The sequence below is a fragment of the Hyalella azteca genome, unplaced genomic scaffold (genome assembly GCF_000764305.2).
Source record: "Hyalella azteca isolate HAZT.00-mixed unplaced genomic scaffold, Hazt_2.0.2 contig3150, whole genome shotgun sequence".
Classification (NCBI taxonomy): Eukaryota; Metazoa; Arthropoda; class Malacostraca; order Amphipoda; family Hyalellidae; genus Hyalella; species Hyalella azteca.
The window spans coordinates 438964-458975 of NW_025933402.1; the positions used below are offsets into that span (position 1 = coordinate 438964).

A 20012-nucleotide genomic window follows, 5' to 3' on the forward strand; every position below is an offset into this window, starting at 1 on the left:
TATATAGACGCCTTGTATTCTATATACGTCAGATCTGCATCAGAGCAAAGCGTGACACCACAGAGACGTTATATTCGAGGTTATAACGCTCCGTGGCAACGCTCACATCCCATTGGCTGAGCGAGGACAGTTTGTTCAGCAGAGTGTTACGGCCTGTCACGCTCAGCGCTGCTCACGAGCAGTCACTCGCCAGACTTCTGCTCACGAGGTGGGCTATGAAAACCTCTCTGAATATTCATGTATGCTAAAAGGAAAAGTTGTTTTGAAAATTCTAGTTTCGATGATATAAGTACTTTTTGAAAGGATAAAATCATAATGAAGTTGTAAAAGAAAAGCTATTCCGTTTCAGTAACTTTTTTAATGGTGCTATGAAGTTCATAGATTTTAATGCTATCGCAAAAGAAGCTAAACAGGAAAGAAATAGCAGAATCTAGTTAGCGTAAATCTCTATGTCTTAGAATTAGTTATGACAGGTTTATCATCATGATTAGATGTGAACAACAAAATTTCGTGTTTCTCGATCTCAGTGATTTATAGAACAATGCGTGTGTGTAAAGTCACTTTCTCAAATATTGTGTGTATTTTAAGATAATGTTTGTCGTGTTAAAATTTATAAATACGAAAGAGCAATTTCGTATATACAGTGATCAGAATAAAATAATTAAACGACCTGAATCAAAATATACATCTACTAATTTTTACAGAACACTACTTTCAGTGAATCTGGAGCGCGTGCCTGTATAAGGAGACGGCAGAAGAACTTTTAGAGCTGAATTTCCATTTTTGGTTAAATTATATATACTGTGTATCAGTGACAGACCATATTATTTTCCGGAGCATATAACCCAGGAAGAAGGAGAATGGAGAGAAGGTTCTATTGGACGCCTGTCCTCGCGGTGCTCGTGATAGCAGGTTAGTGATACAAATGTTAATTGATGTTCACTCGTACGGAAAGTCATGAATGTCGTGAAAACCTATTGATTGCAGGATTTCTCGTCTCAGTAAGTTGTCATATTCGTATTAGGCCGAGTTACGGACATGTGATAGTGATGAAAGATGTTATTCTGATTCAAATTCAAATATTATTCATAGCGGTACAAAAACCCTGTAATGTACTGCTTTGAGACGCAAAGATAGGATTATTGACTTATTTTCACTAGATTCGCCATTCAAATTTGGAAATAGCATTGAATACAACTGTAGTTCGAGAGTTGTAATTCGTTGGGCAACTTTCGATTCCATCTTCTTACAGCTTTGTCATGACGAAATTCATTCTCAGATTTTCTGAAATAATACTTATAAATATTTGAATTTAATTACCGTTTATTCTTTCACAAACGTCATAACTGTTAGTAACTATGAACCTATACACTTCCATGATTTGCGACCTCATATGAACAACTCGGGCGCAGGCTGCAGCGTAGCGTCGATTGATGGCTTTATCACAAGGTCATTATACTCTCGTTGCTCATCATTGATCTGCAGATCAACATCATTAATTAACAGATTATTATTTACTTAAATTGGGTCATCAGGTATGAGTAGTGAATCATACAAACCTTAATCCATATTACATTTGAAAAGTTTGCATCACAATGTTTACAAATGTACTCGTACTTCGTGCACACGGCAAGCCAAGGCTTCAATTGAAACTGGTTTTACGTGACATCGGTCACACGGGACCGGAATCTCACGCAATCGTGGTGACGCATCAAATTTAGACTCATTTAATTTTTTCACCTGAATGGACGGCTACCAAGCTCCTCTGTGCGCGTCGCTGGGTCCCACAATGCTTTGTCTAGTGCAACGCTGCTAGGTGCTGAGTTTTGGGCCATCCAGTGAAAAGCAGCGAAGATTTGGAGGCTACGTTAAATATATTTAATTAAAGAGTATTCTTAAGAGAGAAGATTTAGTAAACTATTCGTTATATCCAAGGATTGTTAGGCTGCTTCGGCATTGAATAGGCTAAATTTTCATGATTTCTAGTATAATGTACTTAGCTAGCCAAGTCTATTTTTACAGCTAGATAAGGCTTGAAATCCGTAAAACTGATTTCTCCAGTCTTAGTGTTCTTAGCCACTCGGCCACTTTGCTCACTTTAACTATAATTGTTACAGGTATATAGAATCTAACATGCAACTACCTGCTCCAATTTTGGTATTCTAAACTTTAACCATTCGGTAGTATACAGTAATTGTAATTAAATCTTACCATTAAACGAAGGCAATCTGACTTTATTTACAGAGACTCTTTATACATGATCTAATTAGCGAGTGCATATTAAAATAGATCAATGCCCTTTATAAGCCTTCATATTTTTGCCAACAAACTTCTGAATCGATAGAAAACCAGATCATCTCTCAAATATCGTTTAAAATGTCCCTCAATTGGCGATGACTGTACCGCATACGTATCTTATGTTTATCGTTTGCATAAGGCAATGAGCCTAACACCATGTTGGCATTAATTAAGCAGAATATACGGCCGCATTATTTGGTACCAGCTAAACGAGCGTCGCCGACACCCGACGACCGTTGCGGTCAGTCGAGGGCGTTAGCGTGGGAGTCGCTCGTGCGGCGGCCACGAGCTGCTCGGTTGCTGCATCCGTATTATAACGTTGCCTCCGATGAATTATATCTCCGAAATTTGCGAATTTCATCTTAATACCTATCAAATTTTAACTTGAATTTTGTGAATAGTTTCACTATGCAGACTGAAGTTTACCTCTAGATTTTATGATTTTTTCTTTAGATTATAGGCTGAATAATATGTGTGAATTTTGTGAATTGTTTTGTAATTCACATTGAAACCGAAAAACGTATGCGAGATAGCGATTGTTTTCTTGTTACGAACCTTGTCAAGGCTTGATCATAATTCATAGAGGTTGATATCATTTTGTTATGCCTATCAAAGCTCAATCAAAAGATTTTCAGTTACTGAGTTGCAAGCATTTGTAGCTTCTTGACGTTTAAAGGAATGATGGCAGAATTGCAAAAAATAAATTACGATTTTTGAAGAATGATAGTGAAAATAAGAAACCAGGCTTCCCTAATGTGGTATAAACATACGCAGATGATGCGTTTGATCGTTTAAATCTGAAAATTGTAAAAGTGCAATTCTGATGTTTATGATTTGAACGTTTATTCTTTGCAGACTATTCAATCCTGATGACGTCTCATGGAAAAAATCAACTGTCGCATTGAACGAGTTCAATTCCCCCATAAAACTCATCAAAATAGGTGTACCACGCAGGGTTCTGTCTTTGGGTCTTTATTCTTTAGTATTTTATTAAGGATATCGCCTCATGTTTTAACGTGAACTGCAAACTTTTTGCCGACGATGCTGTTTTCTATGTCTCGCCAAGTTCACACGATTAAGCATGTGATTATATATTTCTGAGCGGGTAGTGAATTTGTCAAGATGGCTTTTAAAAATCAAGCTAGTGGCTCACACAGATAAAACTAAGTTTATGCTTTTTACTCCCAGACCAATTTCCTTTTTACGTGAGATCACCTTCAATGCGACAATTTTAAAATGGGTAGATGATTTTAGATTTCTTGGTTTGATGATAGACAACAAGATCTCCTCCAATAAACATATTAACTACATATGTCTGTCAGGGGCTGAGTAAAGTTAATGTATTCCATCGTTTAGAACTCTTTTCTGCGCATTGCCTTTATGAAAACATCATAAACGTTGATAATGTGGAGTTGTGTACCTATTAATTCAAAGAAACGGGTCACCACGTTAATTAATAAATACTTGCCTTTAATATTTCGGTTAAGGTTTGATGAAAACAATATCCATTCACTCGTACTAATGTATTATATAAGCAGTCTAAAATCTTAAAACTCGACGAAATGTACAAATTTCAACTTTGAAATTCATGAATTTCTCATGAAATTCATGAAATCCGATTATTTCAAATAGATTGTTCTAAATTCCTTTTAAAGACTGATAATTGAAATTTAACACATTTCTACCTGTCCAATCGATCTGAAATTTGGCGCATTTGTATAAAGTTGGAGACAATGCATGAATCAATTGGCAGAATAAATAATTTTAAAAATTTCAACAATTTTATTTTTAATATAAAAAAAAAATTAGAAAAACTAATTTTGTCGGCTAGATATCTTATTATCGCCATTTAACACAATACTACCTGTCCAATCTATCTGAAATTTTGCACACTTTGCATTAAGTTGGAGACAATGCATGATTCAATTGACAGAATAAATAAATTTGAAAAATTGAATTTTTTTCAACTTTAAAAATAAAATTTAAAAAAGACTTTTTTTAATATTTGATGATAACCCTGAATTCTTTAGAAGTGTTGTCGTTAAAAAGTAATTTTGAACGCATATTATTCAATTGCATCCAATTTTCTAGTGTAATGCTGTTTTTGTCTCTAAAATTCTTGCTTGTTGTGACATGATATTATCAGTTTTCTTGAGGTTTTTGCAATGGATGTGATTATTTTGGAAACTCTGTCGTTCTAATCATTATCATATTATCATTTGAATGGGGTTAAAAGGCCACCTTGCATCCTGCAAAGATTTTTTAGCATATGGGCATTCAGTCGGAAACTTTTGCTATTTTACCTCATGTTTCTTTCTATTATATTGCGTTGTATGCTATTGTTTGTGAATAAACAACAATAAACAAATATACATGACTAAAATTTTCGTTGAAGCACAACATTCATTATTTAGTTGTTCTTAATTTCACAATCCTGCTCTGTGATAGATCAAATTTATGGCAGAAGAAACAAATGTTTTTATGTATTTCATTTATTGCTGTTTCTTCATTTCACTTGCTGAAAATTGCTTCCGTCAACAATGCTATTGCCCACCGGATAATTATTTTTTGAATTATTTATGATTCTTGCAGATGTTGAAGTCCCAATTCATTCTTGCAAACCTCACGCAAATCTTACAATTCAAGTGTTATCATTACGCAATTTACATTAATTAATAAAACTCATTTATATACACTCTTGATATCGCATGATTTTCCAGCGACCACCTGCCAGTTGACGGCATAAACAGTAAGACCTTGATCTTTCACAGAATTAGGCACTCCGTAACTCGGAAATATGGTGGAACGCGCCGTTAGCCTATTACTTCACTAAGCCAGGCAAATCCTGAGCGAAAACTGTTACTTTAGTTTATGCAACTGAAACCATACATTGCACGCAGCTTCTATATTATTTCTCCCATCTTATCAACTGATTGTTTTATAATACAGGAAATGCATTTTAAACGGGGTTTGAAGATAGGACAGTTCCACCACCCATAAGTGAATAGCTATTTATTCGTACTATATATTTATCATTTAGGAACGTTTTATTGTTTAAAGAGTTTCTAGTAAAAAAAATCAATGAGCAATAACATCGAAGTCGTACCTCTACATTTTCATAAATAACTACTTTCTTAGGCGACTCTTGTCAGGGAAAAAGGTTTGAAAGTATTTAATAACATTGTATTAAACCGCTTACTTTTATTTGATAAACATGTGAGTGATACGCAACCCGGGTTTGTGATTTTAGAACGGGGCTATGTGACTCCAGTATCGTGTTAACACCGCGCTTGAAATTGTCCGCTTTGACCGCAAATTGCGGAATGAGCGCATGCAAGAGGCAGAGGATTTCAGCTGCCACGCGATCGATGGAAGGATTCAGGCTCTGTTGCACAAGTGTATAATAATTACGCAGCTTGTACAGATTACTCGAAGCTTGCATCAACTTCAATTTATACAAGAAGTCTATTTCGTGAGTGGACATGGCATAGTCCAAACGATTATATTCTTCGTTTGAGATTGCGTACGGCGGCGCATTCCTTCGTTAAAGGGAAAGAAAAGATTTAAAACAAGTACTAAATGATGAAAAAAAATTAATTTGGGAATAGTTTTAGTTTACAATAAAGCAACTTTTTCGAATTTTACTTTTATGAGGCTCAGAGCGTCACTTGCATGGTGTTTTACTGTAGTTAACCATGGAGTTACCGGTACTTTAGATTTTTAGCTCTGTCATATTAATTAAAAGAAGAATTGGTATGCAACGTGACACCCAGAATCGTGATCCACATTCGTTATTGATGTTATTACCGTTCCTGTGTGACCCCCATGATGACACTGAGGGGATGATGTACGCCGTCGGCACCCCTGAACAGTGTCACCCCCGTTTCCGGCGTGCGCTGCAGCATCCGCCGCGCTCTCTCTAGCTCTACACTGTGCGCACGGAAACATCAGCCCCATTATCACGAAGGGCGTGGGCGCAAGACAGCGCCTACATGGCTTCCTGGACCCAGACTCCTGCTGCGCATGTTGTAGGGGGACTGCGCTTTGATTTAGAACGGAGACCGGCAGAGGGAGCAAGCAGAGAATTGCTGTTATTAGAGGTTCAGGAAAACCTTATATGTCGTGTAGTTCAAATAATGTAACCATTTCGCTAGCAGATTATATTTGAATGCTACAAAATTGCGAAACTACATCAGAAAACTACGATATTTCTTACAAATTTGAATGCATCCGAAAGTTTTTTTAAACAGCTATATTTTGCCTTTTTCCATTATCAATGTGCAAGGATAATCAATGATGCATGATTTCTCCTGAGAAGAAGCATGCGTGAATTTCCAACCTTCAGCAGGCAAGGTTTTTCCTGTACCTGAATTACAGCCTGGAAGACAATATAATTTTGTCTCATAAAAAATAATGAAAACGAAGAATTGGAACCCTCGATGGGAATAATTGACTGCCTATTCCCATTGCAATTAGATATTTTCCCAAATGAAACGACACTTATGCCTCAAATTTCTCAAAATTAACGGAAGATTTTTCTATAATGCTTTTTATAATTTTATGTACAATGTGAATATTAAAATAAATGAAAATTTTCGATATATATCTGATACTAATATGTCTCAATCGATGTACATATCTATGAAGTCGGATAATGACTGTGAACAGTAGCCTATAGTATAAATGAAAATATGAAGCATTTTATTGCTAATTAACTACCAAAAAAAGGTTGGCTCAATATTGAACAGTGGAAAAGGGAGTAGCGATGAGTGAAACAGAGAGTTTCCTTCAAGGTTCGAAGTCAAGGCAGTCGCATTGTTTTGTTGTAGTTGCTCATACAACGTCAACGTAGCAAAAACGATTAATGGAATCTCCATTGCATACGACGCAAACTTTCTTAGCAAGTTTAGGCGTATATATAGCACTGTCATTTATTTCATATGCGATGATTTTTGTTCAAATTGTGCATGCATTGGTGGATCTTGGTCGCATAAATTGATTCGATACCTAAACAGTGAATGCATTTCAAAACACCATTGAACTTATATGTGCACACCGGCAAATTTTTTTAATATGAAATATAGATAAAACAAAAAGCTGAACGAATAGAGAAGTAAATTCAGGGATCATTCATTGAATTTCAACGTTGAAGCAGTACAAAGTCCCAGATCATGAGTAAAAAACCGCCCAAGCTAAATTTATAACATATATAAAAGGAAGTTTCCGATGAAATTTTTGACTATTTAATTCTGTTCCTATGCTATCTCATGATGAATGGATTCTTTCCAAGCTGTAAATCGGACAACTTATTATTATCGGACAACGTAACCGCCCCATTTTTCCGTCGCTGGATAGAATTAATTACCGTTATTGAAGGATAAAGACAAAATATAGTTTTGATATTGCAGCTAAAAATAAAGGGGCATATTTATATAAAGGGGCATATAAAAAGGTTATATTTAGCTCTTGCTAAAATAAAAACGACAAAAACACGAAAAAACTACAACAAATAATCTCTCATATAGCGAAAAATGCACTCGTTCTCTAACATCTTAATACTATATCCAGATTCTAGACTTGGAGAGGAATATGAGATCTGAATGAGAAGCGTTGTGCAGAATTGCATAATTCTCTGCGCACAAGGTGAGCAGAGGAATAATTAGAATAGATTGCCTGTATTTCTGCAAGCTATTCCTAAAATTATCAACAAATATTCAAACTATTAAACAAAACTGATAATTATATATGAAGTGTCTCGATCTGTCTAACACTTTTTCAACTGGGTCATATTGAAGGAATCCGTAAGATTATTATGATCGCGCATCACTTGTAGGTACCGAACAGCCGCTAATATAATAACGTTACTGTAAATAATATAATAACGGTACTACAACTAATACAATAACGTTACTACAAACTACAAATTAGCCGCTAATATAATACCGGTGTTTTTATTTTATTTTACTCTATGCTCCAAAAAGTTGCGCATTATATGAGTTGCGCATATATGAGTTAACCATTTGCGCAAAAAAAGTTGCGCATTATATGAGTTAACCATTTTGATGTGAATGTGGGCTGTACGGAACCAAGTGAGTGGGGCGTGGTAGCCATGCAAGTCGTTTCTAGATTATCGCGGGTTCGATGGAGAAAATGTTTTATGAAGTAGGAAACCTTTCTTGAAAACCGATCAAGACCGATTACCACCTGCAAAGCATTTGCATGCCACAAGTGGTACGCGTACCAGAGAATTGGAATCCCTGTTTAAGTGGATTTAATTTAACATTATTAATTATGTACATGTAAATGTGGCTCGAATACATAAGCGCTTACCATTCTATGATCAAGGTTGAGTCACAAATTACGCTCGGCGATTTGCATGACGGTCAGATGGTGACAAGCTTCCTTTGCCACTGGAGCGAAAGCCGTTCTCCTCCGCTGATTAAAGACTGCGTAGTCCGAGGTCAGGAGCTGCAATTGCGAGCGATCGGACCACCGCTCCATGTAACGAATGATTCGTTCATCTAGTGATGCATAACCATGCTAATTCTTGCAGTATTCAGACTAGAAATGATAGATCGTCGGAACAATTTGAAATGACATTTTAATAGAATAGCATAGCATCTTTGGCGTGGAAGAAATAGGCCTGTTTAGGCCTGTCGCCAACAGGAGATCTAAAAATATAACTAAGTACTCACTGCAGTGAGTGACAGGGAGCGCATTTTTTCGTCAAAGAAAACGTGAAGTCACAGACAGACGGACAGACAGACAGACGGGCATGACGAGCACAATAGCGCCTTTTTTCCATAAAAGAGAAAATGCGCTAAAAATAGGCACTTGACCAGATCTGACGTTGGTTTTACATCATTGCTGGACTGGACGATGGTTAATTAATGAGAGTAAAGTTGCAAGATTCGATCATATATTATATATTCGCTCAAACATTATAATAAAACATTATATAATTTCGATTATATTTGATCCTGTTATTGGCGGGGACCCGTCCCAGCATAACTCATAAGTAATTTACTTTTTAAAGCTCATTTTGATGGTTCATATATAGAATGTAATTCCTAAAAAGCAACTGCATTTCTGTGCAAAATGAGCGAATTTCTTCAGAATTTTTCATTTGTTAACATTCACTTTAGTTGATGGATGCTACTCGATGCTACTATAAAGTTTCTATCTCGTCTTTCGTCTTAAATTTGACTCAGTGCGTCGGCCAATGCATGGCAATGAGAGAATTTATGATGAGGAAATTCACTAAGAATGACTTGAAGGCTATATTGAAGATGGTGTGGTATTGGATTTATGATGTACTGACCAAAATGGACTTTGTATTTAACAAATTTTTTGTGATTGCACACTGATGGCTCAACACCCATTTTGTTTGCATTATTTTATTTAGCCTCATGAGTGTAAAGTGTTACCCGCAGATGCAACACTAGCTAAATACGTTCAAAATGTAAATAATATGTAATATCATATTATTTTGCAAGACGGCGCCCTTTTAACTACAAAATTTTGCACTTTTGCAGTAAATCATATATGATTATTTGCGTTTGATTAGTTCCTTTTAACAAAATCCCAGAACAATATTACATCATGTAAGGCAAACTTGTGATGAAATTCATCGTAAGCTGAGAGTCATGCGTGCATGGAGATGAGTGACTACGTTATTATAGCAAGTTACAGAGTAATGACGATCATAAATTAACTGTACTTAGAGTTGTCATGATACTCGTGACCGCAGAAGCCGATTGTGGGGCAACCAGAGCATGTTGTATTCAGAGAGAGCGCCACTAATGCTTTACAGATGAGACGTATAGAACATGATCTTTATGGTCTGAAGAATTATCTGAACGCAAGCCACGGAGTTTTTAAGAAGAGTTAAAAGTAGGTTACATTCGCATGGAATGATGTTGTTCGCAACAATGCTTTTGGCATCTTCTGATTGAGATAAAGATCATTATAACGAACCATCAAGATTTAGAGCTGTGAAGTTGAGGTGAATTCCATCTCTCCATGCATGTGGTTTTACGCAATGACGTACGTCATGCACTCACGAGCCGCACGTCAGGCAACAAACGCAAGACGTGTTCAATGCATCATGTGTGCTCGTATATATCATGCGGAGTAAGTTGTACATTTACCGATAGCCATGCCAAACCTCAATCTTCTTATTACCACAGATAAATTCAAAGATGAACGTTTGACATTCACTCGTAGACGTATCACAAACAATTTAATTTTTTTTTCTAATCGCAAACAGTTTAAATTTTTTCATTTCTATTCGTCATTCATTTTTGATTATGTGATTCTTCAATGGCTGCATCCGAATTATAAGTTTGAATGCTGTGAGTGTTACACATGTCACAACAAACCTGGGGGTCGGCAGATATAAACTAATCGCGGTAAAACGAAGTATACGCTAGATAGCTACTTTGTCTCGTTGAATTCATATTGACCAACGCAGAGCGTGATGTTACAATTGAATTGAGTAATATTATCTTTATTAAATACCATTCGAAGGTTGGATTTTTAGATAAGTTATTTCGAGTGACCTATTCAACTTGAACCATTTGTCTACGGATACATTAACCGTCAACCATGCTATTCTTACCTAAAAGACTGATAACTAGATCTGCTATTGTGAAACATGGGTTAAGACTTAATGGTAGATGTAGGCTTCGTAGCCCTGCAATACTGTAATATTACTTCGGCATGATATGTGATAGCTTTTAGTAGTTTTACATGACGATGAAGAGGTATCATTCCACCACAGACCGGCTGTCTAAGAGGATTACTCGACTATATATTGGCCTAGGGAGGCCAGGCACTGGCTGCGTAATTAACGGCCTCTTGTTACACGTCTTCGCTTGCAGAGGAATGAGGGAAATTTTTAAATTTGTCCAAATAGCGATGCATTTTTGTCGTTATATGAGTCATCATGACCCAGTTTGGTCAAGAAGAAGGGCGTATAAGTGTTACGTCAGCTCTTTACTGATGCTGTAGGTAAAATAAGTGTGTCACTAATCTGAACAATGTGATCCAGTCAGTTTTCCGTGTGCACGATCGCCTCTGCAGAGCCGAGCAGATGAGCGTCGGCGGCTTCACGCTCGTGCTCTGCGGTTTCTCTTTTATCTTAACGATTATTTTTCGTGCGCGTATAGACTGGAAGAAACTTACGGAGAATTATTGGCGCTGCATTAGAGAGCGCCAAAAAAACGTTTCAACTACTATTATTTCATTTGGCTGCTAGCAACTTGAGATTCAAAACCGGGACTCCATTCAAACTTGCATCGTGTTAGATCACTATAATTCAACCGAATGTTGTTCATAAAGTAATTAACCGACAATAACTTAGAAGATTTGAAAAATCTCACAACATTCCTCATCTGCCACTGTTTTAATAAAAACATGAGTGTTAGTGCAGATTAAAGACCCGGTTTCAAGGCTGTACAGCACAATGTGCGGTCATAACAATCAGCTGAGCGTGAACAGCTCATGACTCGGATAGAACGCTGCGCCAAAAAAGCGAGCCAATAAAAAATTAAAAAATTGGCATGCCGTTGCTAGTCAAAATATTGAAAGGAAGAAACCATCATACTGCCTTTAAAGTCACATGGCTGGGCTACAATGAAGCATTTAGGAGAGCATTTAGTGACGCACGACAATAAAAGAAATTATTTATAAACGAATTTTGCAGAATTAATGCCACGATAAAAAATAACTTATCTAGATGAGAAGGCCTTTCAAATATTAATTTTGATAATACTTGAACTCTGCAAAAGCCGCAACGGTTTACTGTTAACAATACCAACTACTGATCAATCGGCTTTCTATATTCACAATATCCACAGCCTGCATCAGCTACAGATTAACAAAATTAATTAAGTTAACATATTTTCTCGATGAAACTAGTTTTTTGGAATGCTTGAAAAATATTAAAAACGCGCAATTTCAACTTCCACCATGAAAAAAATCTTGACAGTGAACCATGTTTTTTATATACACTGTATTTTTAATTGCTCATCCTTGGAAACTTGACGTTACAACCGGCTGGCTTGAATTCAATTATAATAATAATGGTAAGCACAAGTAAAGGCGTATTTACTGACGTGACTTTTGATTGTGCAGCATCGCTTGCATCGGGGCGCCAGCCTCGCAACGCTCAGGAGCTCAGCCGCTGCGTCAAGATGGCGGAGCCTCTCGTGTATAATCCGGAATTTGTCTTCCCGCTCTCAAACGTGGAAATCCAGGGAGTTTGCAGGTAGTAAGCCTTAAGGGTCCTGTTAGTAAGAAAATAAAAGTGTATAAACAAAGTGAGGGCATGCCGTCTATAGGTTTGAAATCCAGAGTGTCTGCAGGTAGGAGACCAGAGGTGTAAGTAAGAAATTCAGTGTCTATAAATAGTCGGTAATCCAGGACGTAAACTGATAGGAAATCTTAACTCTGTAGATAGATTCTTTGTTCGTAATTATCATCTGTAGATTCGGAGAATCTACATTCAGACAATGACATTCATATATTAATTTACATTGTAGATTCGCCAGTCGCTACATACGAATACATTCCAGTAAGACATTCGGAATGTAATTGGCAAAAACTATCAGGCGCCTGCAGCACAAAACTATATATCAGACTAAGCTTTACTTTTGACATGTCATTAAAAGGCGGAAGTAATTTATTAATTTGCTAATAAACTGGGACAGTTTTATCTTGTCTCCAGCAATATTAGTAAACACTTTAACCCTATATATTTCACGGTGTAGCAATTAGTCTAGCAAGGTCGTTTCGGTAGTAAATACGTACTCGTTAAGATTAATTAGTAATTTAATTTCATACATAAAGTTGCAGTAATTTTTGCAGACGTTCTTCTAGTCACAGAAACAGATAATACTCGTACTTTTGCATTGCTCCTTCAGCGCTTCCCCCCGGATATTATTTTCGTGCTTTTTAGACCGTGAAGATCAGGTGTGATAACATAATACGCATTTCCAAGGAGTCTTGGATCGAGTTTCGACTAAATCGGACTGTCTGACATTCACCGTACATCCCAGTTTAAAAACGACTTGCCAAATTAATTCAGCTACGCATGAAAATGAACTACAGCTATAACAAACCGTTTATAAACATTCAACTGTCTATACGCGCAGTTCAGACCAATTAACCCTTAGACAAACAGTACTAACTTCTACCTAAATTAAAATAATTTTTTGAATTAATCATCCTTCATTTTTCAGGATGTGGAGCGCGTTCGTAGACTGCATACGAGACTACACGACGCATTTCCTCAACCCTGATCAGCTGGAGGCATTTGGCGCCGCTATTGAGCCTTCGATGCAGTCGATCCACGAGCTCTGCGCTGAGAACCAAGTCTATCGCACCGGTGTGTGCCTCTCGTATTAATATAATAAGAGTCTCTCGTATTAATGATGCGAAGGTCGTCCTCCCGTGCAATATTTTACAACGTAAAATTAAACTTGCTTATTAAATTATTTATATTTTGTAAATTATACCAGAAAAATTGATTGACAATAGCTTTCCTTTAAAAATTTAACATTACAGGAATGTAAACCTGTGGAATTAGGGCAATAATAACTCTTCTTTAATTCATGAAGAATTCCTTGACGGATGATTGTTTATTTGCTCACTAATTTGTACTCTATTCGATTCAACATAAATAACTGATCTATTTGATCAGAATTAATTAAATTACTGTCGAAATATTGTGTTCAAAAGTGAAAAAATTCCTAAACGCAGATGCACAGTAACCAACCACTCATGATTTCTCACGATGCCTATATCTATACCGCGAAAAACGTACAGTACGTACGTAGCGCAAACATATTCATGCTCTTCATTGGTATTTTTGAAATACCACGCAATGAGCCAATGACCTACAGTTAAATAACTCGCAACAGATATTCTTTGTGTTTCTAATCACACAGCTTATCTTGAGTACGCGCCATGCATGAAGAAGATGTACATCTCAAGCGACCATTGTGGGGACCACTACAAGTACCTCGCCGACCTCGTGCAGGGCAACGCTGCAAATCAGGACCTCATGTGCTGGTCTGTCAATACCATTCATAGATGAACATTTCGAGCTTATGTAGCTTCATCTCTTAAGAATATAGTCTCCGTTGAGTTTTATGTCGATCCTGAACTGTAAATTTCTATTCCACACGTGCAAGGTCACGCGTTTCGATATCAAGACATCTCATTTCTTTGAATATGAAGTATTTAATACTTTACATGTTCTACTGTATTCTTATAAATACACCATAATTACGAATGACACTATGAAAATTCGTCGACGTTGTCTTTTTCACTATATTCCCATTCAGATTTTTTCCTTCATCCGTTTTTAATCCGTACCATTTCAGCAAGAAACTGAATGCAACACTTACAAACAAATGAATAATATAGGTGTTTGATTATTTCCAGTGAATTAATCCCACTCCAATAAAAATTTGAACATGGCTGCTTTTTCTATGGTGCATTTTAAGCCTAAAATAATCGTTTTCACACGAGCGTTCGCTTCGCTCGCACTTCATACGAATCATAAGAAACACAAGAAGTATCCTAACGCGCATACTTCACCCGCATTACAACGGACCTATGTATATTGAGCACATTATTCATGTCACAAATCCCTAGGTAATAGAAGACTTCACTTTAAATTCCTTTGTCAGCGCGCACCACAAGTTCAGGCAGTGCGTGCTGAGTGAGACGCCCCGGGAGTGCGGACGGACAGTGAGTACCGGTGACGCTGCGGACGCTCGGAGTCGCGAGCAGCGTGCCATCTCCGCCACGCAATTCGTCACCTCCATGCTCGACCGCGCGCTGGGCTTCCTGCTGCAACAGTGCACATCTTACAAGTAAAGATGCACGATCCTGATATATCGAGAATATCAGTTTTTGTCAAATGTTCAAATTTTACAACAGCGTTGCCCAATTTGTCATCGAATTTTGTACTTACAGTATAATTTGCTAGCAACAATAACAACAACATTGATTGCTAACAAAAATAATAATACATATTTTAGCAATATATAAGAAAGTTAATCCAGTTTATTTTCCAGGCCTACGGAGGAACAATGCCCAGGTTTCGAAGTCAAGAATTCTCTGGATGCAACTCCAGCTCCCGTGACTCGGGATGCAACTCCAGCCAGGAAACCAACTCCAGCTTCTGCCTCGTCGCCCATCTTGACAATAAGTGAAGCATCGACTCCTCTCACCAACACGTATGACTCTCGTGTGTCGCGTCGGGAACCAGACGACCATTTGCATGGCACTCATTACCACACGCACACCAACTACCACAGGGACCTGCACGGCAACGATTTGAATCCTCGGCCGCAACAGTTCAAGAGTATCTCCAGTGCATGTGGAAAGAGCAGTTCTTCGTGGATTACTTTTACCATCAGCGTACTTGTTGCTGCCCTCTTGAGTGGGCATAAGTGATTGACTCGTTCGAGCACATCGACTACGAGCCGAGGTGCGCTGAGACCCTGACAGAAAGCTTGAAGAAATTCGTGCCGTCTTGATGAAAAGTTAGTGCGTGCATGAAAGAACAGCAAATGAGGCTCTAAGAATAGTAAAAATATATATAATTTCTGAATAGTAACAGTCTTGAGAAGCAAAACAAAGGAAATAATAAATAATATAGTTAATTTAGGTTACCTGCTAAATATGCGCCGCAGTTCAAATGAATATAATTGTTTTAACTACCCTTCCTTAAAATGTATTTTTGTGTGTACTTTTATCTATTGAGCATGAATGAATGGATGGAAAACAAGAAGAAAGGTTTTCAGTTTTTTAATAAAATTTTAGGTTTCGCATTCGTGTGAAAAATCGTCTAATCAGATGTGAAAACAACATTAAAATTATGACATCAAACGTGTGTATCAACTCAACTATGAAAGCTTTGTCCCGTGTAAACCTGTGTTGCAGCTGCCAAAAGTTGTTTTTCGGTTGCTAAAAAATTTCATCTCCGTACAGCAATAGTAATAATAATATAGGAACAATGGTGTAGCCGTTGATTAGGCCAAATCTGACCGGTCAGCGATACAATACATCGAAAAATGTGCTACTCTTTCTGTTCGCAACCCACAGGCAGCCTCGCCGATATTGATCAGAATTTTCACCACTGGCTTGGATCGAACCCAAAACTCATTGTTCTAATATTGGTGCTTTTATAACTATAACCACTCGGGCACAACAAATGGCTTTTCATCCATTACATGCAGGGTATTCTCTATTATTCCCGATTATCTGAATGTTAGCTATGTTTATCTTCTCTAGCTGTATAATTTCTTAATAATTGCAAGAATTAACTCCCAATAATGTATTGTTTATGGAAACACGAGAAATGAAAGTTGTTGTATACGGCTAATTCATATTTATCTCTAAGTAGTTTAAAACCTTGACTTGTGCTGCAGGACCTGTCCTGATAGTGTGCAAAAATGCAAACGCACCGGACCATGCGTGTGCAGTAGCCAATTATAAAATAAATTGTTAATTAATTTCGTTTATAAATGACACTCGTTTCAATTAAGAATGGAAAGATTTTCGTTCCCAACAGTATCCCCTTCCTCAATAAAAGCATTATGTCTGTAACGAAGAACTCAAATGCTATAGGCAGGCATTATTGCTACTAAAGCTTTGCACACTTTTATCTTTTGAGGTCTAGGTAAAGGACACAACAATTATATGATCAGTCAAAAATTATTATAAAAAAATTACACTACCATCTTTCCATTCTTCATTGAAACGAGGGTCATATCTGGATGAAATTTATTCAACTTTTTTGAGGGCGGTCTTTTTTTCAAAACTGCTTGATGTGTCCAAACGTAATTTGAAGTAACTGCGCGTATTTCCAGCGAAATAACCTTATATCAATAATATTCGTACCGTTCATACGAGCGTGAAATTTCTGTCATGCTCAAAATGGCCATCCAGAGTCTATACGTATATACTTGCAGTATCCACAACAACTTCTTCAACATAACTTTGAATATCGCAATGTGAGGGGCTTGATAAAAATCTATTCGCTCTTCATGCACAATTACGATCCTAGTTTATATAATTAAACAGAAAATTAATTCGGAAGCAAGTATTAATTTCTGCATAACGGCTTACAATTATGACGTCAATATCCGGAGAGTTTAGTGTCATAATAATAACCCTGATTGGTTATGCTTCCCGGGTTTCAATAATTCAGGCAACGCCTTCACAATACCGGAAACTATCCTGAGACAATGTAAAAATATTTTGGACAATTTTCTCCAGTTCTTTTAGTGTAATGATTGATGTAATGTATTTATGTTACACAACAAAAAAATTATTTTTATCAACAAATCACCATTCAGCTTCTCAGGAAAATAATATATGCAGAAAGTTTCATTAAGGCATCAGTAATTACCCTAACTATATATATATGTACAGGCAGTTGTAGGCTACAGCTATAGTTAAGTACATAATTCACGTTAAGTGCAAATAGAAGATACATATTTTACCTCATGCAACTTAAATTTTAAAGAAGCCAGCGTTTTACCTCGTGCAATTAACTCGATAAAATTTTAAATAAGCTAGCGATATATCCTACTGTACTCGCGATCAAGCACGTCGATTATAAGTTGTCTGAGCTTTGGTATCGAAAGACATAAATGAAGCTTAAGTATCAAATTAAAGATATATTTTGTAACGTAATTAGGTACAGAATAATCGTGCAGAACGTTCGCAAGAAGTTCTTTATATTATCGCGCACTTATTTATCTAAAATTAAAAGCTTTTTGATTTTCTTTAACCAAGGATGAGATATGCTAAATAAATTTGATTGCTCTGATGAGAAGAACTGTTTTTAGACTACCCTTTGTACGTTTTATACTTGCATTCAAAAAAGACTGTCACATGAAGCCTATTATGGACAGAGTGCATCTAAGGCTCAATGCCTGAAATAAAAGCCTCCAGCTGATCAGACAGGAGGAAATGCGTCGTGTAGTCTCGTATACAGTCTGCAAACGACCCTCACACCCTGAATTCAAAGAAAGAATAATTCATTCCCTGCATTTAATTTGAGAGACAGAAGCTAGAGCCGGCAGTGTAACGTCTGGCAGATAGACGGGTTGGGAGTGTGAAGTTGATGGAAAGCTGTTTCTTTAATCGTAAGCAATTTCTTTGCGATCGTTGAGAAATACTAGGCGTAAATCACACAACCTGTTATTTGAGAGTAGAAAAATTTATCTACAAAATAATTGTTTCAGTATTCATCAATAAATTCATCTGCATAATCGTTCAAGTTTTTTTTTCGATTACATCTTTCTATTTAATCAATACATATAGGAATAAATGAAAAAAAATAGTAAGAGTGGAATGCAAGCGGAGACTGAAGATGTAAATTTCATATACTCTGTATTACGGATACTTAAACTAATATAATTCTATTTCGATTTTTGACATATTCCATTTTGTACTTTTTTTGCTCTAGGAATAAGTAAAACATGACTAGCATGAAGAATACAGGCTAGCATTCACAAGCACCAACTACTTCGCTTCTACTGACAATTCATTTACGATTCAGATGATTTTTCTGCGTGCGTTTGAAGTCAAATTTGGACACTGTGTTGACGTGCAGAGTTTATGCAAGTGACTGGCAGAATTTTTTCCTGTTTGCGCCCACGACCTTTGGGGCGCAGCAGCAAACATTTTGACCAATATTTGTACATTAAACATTGGAAATTTTTTATGTTATTCTCATAGCGAACAACACTCACCGAATTGTACATATAATGTTATATTAATGTTACAAGTGATTAATCCAATTTATATATCAATAAAAAAAATGCAGCTTCTAATTACTAGCTTGTAGATATACGTAATTACGAGCACGTCAAGAAGTCATTGGATGAATGAATTGATGAATGAATGCTGGAATGGATGTCAATTATGAAAACGCTTTAAGAACACGGTATCGTCGTTTTCTACGTCTTAAGGAATTGACAATAAAAAATACATTGAGAATGATCAATTTCAGGTGAAACTTTATAGCTTCATTTGTTTATATTTTTCGTTTGTATAAATATCTCATAACAATAAGAGAGGCGAAAGTTTTGGGAACCTTGTGTATTCAATAATAATTTGCTTTAGTTATCTTTAATTTAGGAAATCACAGGAATAAATCAAAGTCGTCGTAAGACGGTCACAGCAAAATTCACAGCGTGGAATCCGTGGCCTTCTGCTAGTCTACTGTCCGGGGGAGACCCCAATTCGGAATCTGAAGTTCGGAACTTGGCCCACAGTGCATAGCTGAGGCTTGGAGTGTGTGGTTATGCGCCTGTCCGTGGCTGTCAGCCTTGAGCTCGTTACAGTTCATAATTTATAATGCAGAGTGATACAAGTTTGTATGAGCCAGTCTATGTGTATTTTGAACTGATTACGTTAAACTCGACGTGTTAACTAAATGCTAGAGTAAAACACCTCGCTCACACTGGCTCAGCTAAGAACTGATTTCAAGTTTTCAACGCAGATTACTGCGTGGTTGAATTGAAAGAATTTTAATTCGTTTAAATTTAAAATGTCTATTTGCCGGTGCAACAGATTAAAATCAATATCTACCTTGAACATGACTAAGGAGTATTCATACGTCATTTGTATCCAAATTACCGATAGTTGAAATTTAATTGAATACAACGGTCTCGCATTCAAAA

General features: G+C 36.7%; 1 protein-coding gene across 1 annotated transcript; it reads left to right on the forward strand.

Annotated features, from left to right (window-relative positions):
* Positions 1-636: 636 nt before the first annotated feature.
* On the forward strand, positions 637-18157 carry LOC108672177. The gene is made up of 6 exons (XM_018159806.2): positions 637-912; positions 12436-12568; positions 13542-13687; positions 14250-14373; positions 14997-15182; positions 15387-18157. The coding sequence occupies exons 1-6, from the start codon at positions 861-863 to the stop codon at positions 15766-15768; spliced, it is 1023 nt and encodes a 340-aa protein (XP_018015295.1). The 5' UTR covers positions 637-860; the 3' UTR covers positions 15769-18157.
* Positions 18158-20012: the final 1855 nt, after the last annotated feature.

Excerpts from the sequence above, each read along its gene's own strand:
- LOC108672177 (XM_018159806.2), top strand. The coding sequence starts at position 861 with ATGGAGAGAAGGTTCTATTGGACGCCTGTCCTCGCGGTGCTCGTGATA. Across the intron at positions 913-12,435 it reads CGCGGTGCTCGTGATAGCAG|CATCGCTTGCATCGGGGCGC; the intron begins GTTAGTGATACA and ends TTGATTGTGCAG. Across the intron at positions 13,688-14,249 it reads GAACCAAGTCTATCGCACCG|CTTATCTTGAGTACGCGCCA; the intron begins GTGTGTGCCTCT and ends CTAATCACACAG.